At 43.3% G+C, this 6,530-nt stretch overlaps 1 protein-coding gene across 1 annotated transcript; it reads left to right on the top strand.

The window, feature by feature from the left end:
- Window positions 1-1,353: 1,353 nt before the first annotated feature.
- LOC311139020 (class E basic helix-loop-helix protein 40-like) lies at window positions 1,354-5,398 on the top strand. The gene is made up of 5 exons (XM_084173847.1): window positions 1,354-1,760; window positions 1,904-1,967; window positions 2,290-2,397; window positions 2,803-2,926; window positions 3,315-5,398. The coding sequence occupies exons 1-5, from the start codon at window positions 1,687-1,689 to the stop codon at window positions 4,220-4,222; spliced, it is 1,278 nt and encodes a 425-aa protein (XP_084029973.1). The 5' UTR covers window positions 1,354-1,686; the 3' UTR covers window positions 4,223-5,398.
- Window positions 5,399-6,530: the final 1,132 nt, after the last annotated feature.

Genomic DNA, 6,530 nt, shown 5'->3' with positions numbered 1-6,530 from the left:
TCTCGAGTACTAGGCCTACGAAACTGCTGGCAAGTAAATATTATTTGCCAGGGCACATTATTTAATTATAAATCTGATTATTTCACATGGGGGAGATGTGGGAAGCTAAAAGACTAGCTTGCTTGCTGTTTTTAGCCAGCTAGGTAACACGCTACTAGTGGAGTAGCTAGCCTACAGCAAATTAGTTGTAAGCGGTAGCCATGTGCTGGATGTGGCCTCAGCGCACAGCAGGGGCCGGTGACAGGGGCCGGTGAAGCCATGAGATCAATGTGACAACGGGTGTGGCACACGCGACAACAAAGCAGCCCATCTTCAGACACATTGCGTGTCGACCATGCACCTGAACTAGCAGATGGTTCTGATGGCGCAAAATAACATTATGGCCCTTCACACTTGTTGAAACCAAAGCAATTAGTCAGGTTGTCTCTAAGCAATGATATCTCTAATAAAAATAAATGTCTCAAGCAGGTGCACTTTTTTTCAACAGGGTGCTAATGCAAAATAAGATTTTTAAAAAATATCAATTATATTGCACGCTTGAATTTAATAAAGATATGTAGACTATTACATTGAATTATAATGTTAAAATTGTAGGCCTATGAATCTATGGATTCATTCCAAGTTAACCATTAATAAAAGGGCTAGCCTACATTTCCAACATTTGACATTGTGGGCATCACCTGCGCTTTTACGCACAGTTTTTATGCACATTCTCTTTCAATGATAGGGCCTATCTTGCATTTTCAATTCATTTTCTCAACCAATGCGTTTATATTGTGAAATAACTTAATATAGCCATTCCTTACTATTTTTAAGGATAGCACAATGTTAAGACATCCACAAGGTAAATGGCAAGCCCCCTATTATAAAACCCTATAACATAGGTATATTAACTTCTCACAGTGAAGAGGTAAAAGTTAGAGTATGATCATATAATAATGCATTGTATTTGTGAATTACATGAAGTAGCATAAAGTTATGGCTAAATGATGTTGTGTATGATGCAACAGGTGGATGAGTATATAGCATACATAAATGGATTGGGATAAGATATTATCACGTTTAAACCCAATATTTGCAAAGTTATTCCCATATAAATATTATTATTATTGCCATGATGTCTTGTGGAGCCTGCAGAGCATTTCTGGAGAGATGCGTAAGTCTGTGTTGTGTGTAGCCACTAGCCTGGCTATATTCGCCAGGTACACGGGACCCGGGATTCAGCCCTCCTGTGTGACGTGGCACCGACGACCGCCCCTAGATCCTCATTATCGGTAGAATATGGGCAGTCCGAGAACACAGCGCCGTCCAAAACGTGAGACTCATGTGACAGAGGTAGGTCACTGCTAGCGAGAGTCAGGGGTTTATTTAACACGTAGCTCTGTCCTCCCCTACTTTCCCAACGCGCAACCAAGACTAGTGCATCTGCGGGACTCCCTCTTGACTGACTGACTACGTGGAGATCTCCGGGACACTGCTCCCATTAACCGATAAATAATAATAACAACAACAATGCAAATATAAAAGAGATTACTTATCCCTACAAATTGGTGGAAATACTGAAATATTTTGGTGAAAAATTTCAAGGACTATTTACTTTCATTCAATTTCATATGCATTCTTGAGTGAAAACATTGGAAAAACAAGCTTGCCCTTTCCTGCGTCATTTGGAGTAGCCTAAAGATAATGGAAATGGAAAGGATTCCAAGTGCGCAACCCACACCCAAGCACCAGCAGGCTGAGCTGTCTGACATGCAAGGGTAAGTTGCTGATAATTCTCATTGTGCCGTATGCCATGCTTGCTCTGTGCCTCTTCATAGTGGCATACATTCGCTTCTCCTGACATGGAGTGCACAACCTTACCTAACCCACATCTCATTGACTCTCTTCTGGTTTTCTTTAGGATGGATTTCCCTATGTATGTATACAAATCCCGTCGGGGAATGAAACGAGGAGATGATAGCAAGGTTGGTTGATATTTTATATATTTTTTTATAGAAACAATATTGGTGTTTGTTCACTTAATTGACTGTTGTGAAATAATACTTTTGAATTTGTAAATATTACAATATAAGAATGTTATGATTATATACAATGTTATTGAAACATTGTTTTATTTAGATGAATTAGTTGGCCTGATCATTCAGATCATGTGGTGACCTATTTTCCCATATGACGTAATCCTTGGAGTCGATGTTACTGTTCACCGTGCTGCTTGTCAAACTGCTGAGGGTGTTATATAACCCCAATATGACTCCACCTAACCTACTTTCTCACAACTGCCTTTAGGAAACCTACAAACTGCCTCATCGACTTATCGAGAAGAAAAGGCGTGACAGGATAAACGAGTGCATCGCTCAGTTGAAAGATTTATTGCCCGAGCACCTGAAACTTACAGTAAGTTCCTATTTATCTGGAAGTAGCACAGTATTAGGCAACATTTCTCTGCTTGTAGATGTTGGCTAAGGCGCCATCAAGTGTTAGCTTGGTGGTACATCAGGTTATAAAAATTGTGACAGCCTGACTAACAGGTGATATCTGGAAAGGCATTTTAAGTGAATGAAAGTGAATACTTAAACAAATGGCATTTTTGAGATGTTAACAAAAATTGAACGCATTTCCTCAGATTAGTATTTTTTATGATTAAAGAATATAATATTACACATTACACTTTTGTATTTGAGTAGATCTAGTTAGTTATTGCTGTTGATTGTTGTTGTTGTTGAGGAAGTTTGTGTGCGGGTGGGTGTGTGTTACATAAGATGTGACCCCCTGCTGACAGTAGAATGTTCTATCCCATAGACTCTTGGCCATCTGGAGAAGGCTGTGGTTTTGGAGCTCACGCTCAAGCATGTGAAAGCTCTAACCACTCTACTGGAAAACCAGCAGCAGAAAATCCTGGCTCTGCAGAATGGCATGCAAATCGGTGAGCAAACACACACACACACAATAAGATGATTATGCAGAAGCGCATGCAAATCACTTAATTTAAATATAGCTTGTGGTCTCTTGCTTTGGCTAGTTTAAATTTGGATGCAGACCACATCTTCACTAATTCTCAAACGCAGCACAGTGCATTGCTCATCTACTGCATTATAATAACATAATAATAGAATAAGGAACTGAGTCAGAATAACTGCAAAGTTTAGAATGGATGTGGTTGCATAGAAGGGGAATTTATACCCATAATAAGATATATTACTGACGAGAATGTCCCCATATATGATGAAAGTAGTTTGGTAGTTTCCATAATAATGCATTGTGGTAGATCTGTGTTTGACAGCATTTGTGGTGTTGTTCATTCCTGTCTACAGAGCAGTCCTCTCCCAGCCAGGAGAACAGTGAAGAGATCTTCCGCTCAGGCTTCCATGTCTGTGCCAAGGAGGTGCTGCAGTACCTGGTCAACCAGGAGAGTGACGGAGACCTTACACCCTCCCACATGATCAAACACCTCCACAAGGTGGCCGCTGAGGTCCTCCAGGGTCCTTCCCGTAGCCCCTGCGAACCCCAGCCCGAAGAGACCACCAGCTACCACCAACACCATCAGGCCCATAGGGAGAAGCCTGCAGGCCAGCCCCCCAAGCCCAGCGAGGGCCACGGGAAGAACTGCGTTCCCGTCATCCAGCGAAGGTATGCCCATACGGGCGGCGAGCAGAGCGGCAGCGATACAGACACAGACAGCGGCTATGGTGGCGAGCATGTTGAGCATCTGGCGTCGCATGCAGGGTACTACGGCCAGGAGAGACAGCTGAAGAGGGCGCTGGGCGAAAAGAGGCCGTCATTTGGCATTAAGCAGGAAGATGAGCTGTGCCTCAAACGCAGCCGGGTCGAGTCATCCGAGGACGAGTCTCTCTCAGGCGGAGAGTCATCCTCATCCTCCTCCAGCGGCCATGGCAGCTACATGAGCGCCTACTCCCCTCATCAGGCCCAACCTCATCCCCTCTGCATGCCCTTCTACCTCATCCCCCCCTCCGCCGCCGCCTACCTGCCCATGCTGGAGAAGTGCTGGTACTCAGGGGCCATGCCCATGATCTACCCTGGCCTGGGGGGCTCCGCGCAGGGCATGCCTAGTGACAGGCATGCCCCCTCTCCCTCGATCATGATGTCCCCCAGGGGGCGCTCTCCCTCTCCCCCCACCGTGGCCCAAAGCCCCATGGACTCCCCAGCCTTCCTCCAAGCGTTAAAGCAGGTACTTCCCATGAACCTGGAAACCAAAGACTGAGAGATCACTGAACACTTACACAGAACAGTGTTATTGGACATAGAGACTGCTATGCCGAGAGGGTGCATGGAGGAGAACATGACCGGACAGTCAGATCACCCACCACCACCACCCCTCTCCCCTCGTCCCTCACCCCAGATGTCAGAAGACAGAAGGGAGACAGACAGAGAGAACGCAGAAGGTCTGGTCCTGGACCAGTTATGCATAATCCACAGCCACAGCTGCGAACAGAAAAAGAGAAGAGACGAAAGAGGGAAGGTGTGGAAGGAAGACAGCTCAACCTGTTACCTGACCCTCAACCCTCTCTGAATGTTTGACTTTATACCCCCACCAGAGTGCTGAGTGCAACATTGACCCCATTGATCTGGACACACACACACACACGGTTGAATGTATAAATGTAAAAAAGTGGCAATCCCGTAGATGCTGCTGCTGTTGAGGTTTCTACATGCTGTGGACACTGACAGGTCTCAGCTGTAGCTGCTGCCATAGATACACACACCGTCCTTGTAAACCATGTCACACCAAATGTCAACAGTCACCATTCACCCAAAGGTTGCTGTCTATTTACCTTAGGTCACCATTGCCATCACTGACAATGAGCTTTGCCCTATTCCCTATGACAACAACAAGCACACTGAGTGAAATAATTTCCCTACTGTATGGAGTTAGTGAGGTCATCATGTGACCATGTCAAGCTGGGAATTCACTGACAGTTGAGAGGACTCTTTGTAATTATTGTTTATACTTCTTGTACATCTCTATTTTTGATACGTGTCCTAGCGCTCGAACCAGAGAGAAAGGTAGTAGAGTGTGGACAGTCGTTTTACCGCACAATAACTCAGAAATCATGTGCATACTGTAGCCCTGAGCTGACCCTGATCTGCAATCTGTTTCTGCTCAAGTCAAACCTGGAGTTTGTTCATGCTGTTGCCTTTTACTTGTGAAAAGCTGATAAAAGAAAACATCAGATGTTTATTAAATGTATTTGTATGGATACAGGAGTCTAAGGAGTTGGCGAGAAGTGAATGTATACGTTTTAACAGAAGATTAGTTTTCTATAGAAAGAGGTACTTTGATATTTTGGGACCTACCAGAAAGATGTTTGATGTACATATTTTGTCTATAAATGTTGGCATACATTATATACACGTATTAATAAAGTATTTGATCTGCTTGGTTCCTCTAGAGTGAGTAGATTAGAGTGCATGTTGCGGTGAAATTTATATGCTGGGATCAAGTTCTGCCACAACCACAACAACTCTGTCGGCGGGAACACTAATATAACAGGGAGAGTTGCTACAGTCCGCCTGCTGGTCAGGCCCTGCTGGTCACAAGGAGAGACACACCGCTATGGATGTTCTCTCTGCTTCTCACATACATAAATAAACACACACACACAGATCCCTCAACAACCAGTGCACTCCAAAGGCCATGATCTTTTTATCTTTCTTATATTTATATTCTGGAGGTTGTTTGGATGCACAAGCAGAAGCACAAGAATAATACGATAATACAATAATGTAAATAATACAAACCCTGAGCTAAATTGTATTGCTAAAAAAAAGTTGGAAATTATACTATTTTATAGTAATACAATTGCTTAGAGAAGGAGATTTTGTTTAACAAGCAATATTGTTATTCTCTCAAAAAGATGGGGGTTAAAATGATTGGCACCCCTGTTTTCAATACTCCGGCACCCTCCTGTTGCTAGGATAACAGCACTGAGACTTTTTCTAAAACATTTTAAGAGATTGGAGAACACATTGGGAGGGATCTTAGACCATTCCTCCATACATTATCTTTCCAGAGCCTTGATATCCTTCTACTGCACTTATGGACTGCCCCCTTCAATTCAAACTACAGGTTTTCAATGAGGTTCATGTCTAGAGACTGAGATGGATGTGTGCTTGGGGTTCTTGTCTTGCTGGAAGATCCACTTGTGGCGAAGTTTTAGCCTCCTGGCAGAAGTAACCAGGTTTTTGGCTAAAATATCCTGGTAGATAGTTATAATAAAATATTATCACTTCATAGTCCAGTCTATATAGTTTATGGACAACAAAGAATTGGGCACTGGGTCAAAGATCCCGGTGCAATGATGTTTAATAAACTGGGATCAAGGTTTAAAGAACTGGTGTAGATTTAAGTCAAAGCTGTTGAGTTTAACAAACATCTCAGGCTGATCCATATTGTCCAAATGGAGAAGAGAAGATAAAGGTAGAAGCACATAATAGACTGACACAAATTAAAAGCCAGCAGACAAGTCATATTTACAGCTTCCTATTATCTTGATCACACACGGCTGTCA

The sequence above is a fragment of the Coregonus lavaretus genome (assembly GCF_964263955.1).
Source record: "Coregonus lavaretus genome assembly, chromosome: 12".
NCBI classification, from domain to species: domain Eukaryota; kingdom Metazoa; phylum Chordata; class Actinopteri; order Salmoniformes; family Salmonidae; genus Coregonus; species Coregonus lavaretus.
The sequence above is the reverse complement of the archived record's forward strand: the minus strand, read 5'-3'. Positions and strand labels throughout refer to the sequence as shown.

What these genes read in the sequence shown, in the direction of transcription:
- LOC311139020 (XM_084173847.1), top strand. Translation starts at nt 1,687, where the DNA reads ATGGAAATGGAAAGGATTCCAAGTGCGCAACCCACACCCAAGCACCAG. An exon ending in AACGAGGAGATGATAGCAAG is followed by an intron (nt 1,968 to 2,289) that starts GTTGGTTGATAT and finishes AACTGCCTTTAG; the next exon opens with GAAACCTACAAACTGCCTCA. An exon ending in GCAGAATGGCATGCAAATCG is followed by an intron (nt 2,927 to 3,314) that starts GTGAGCAAACAC and finishes TCCTGTCTACAG; the next exon opens with AGCAGTCCTCTCCCAGCCAG.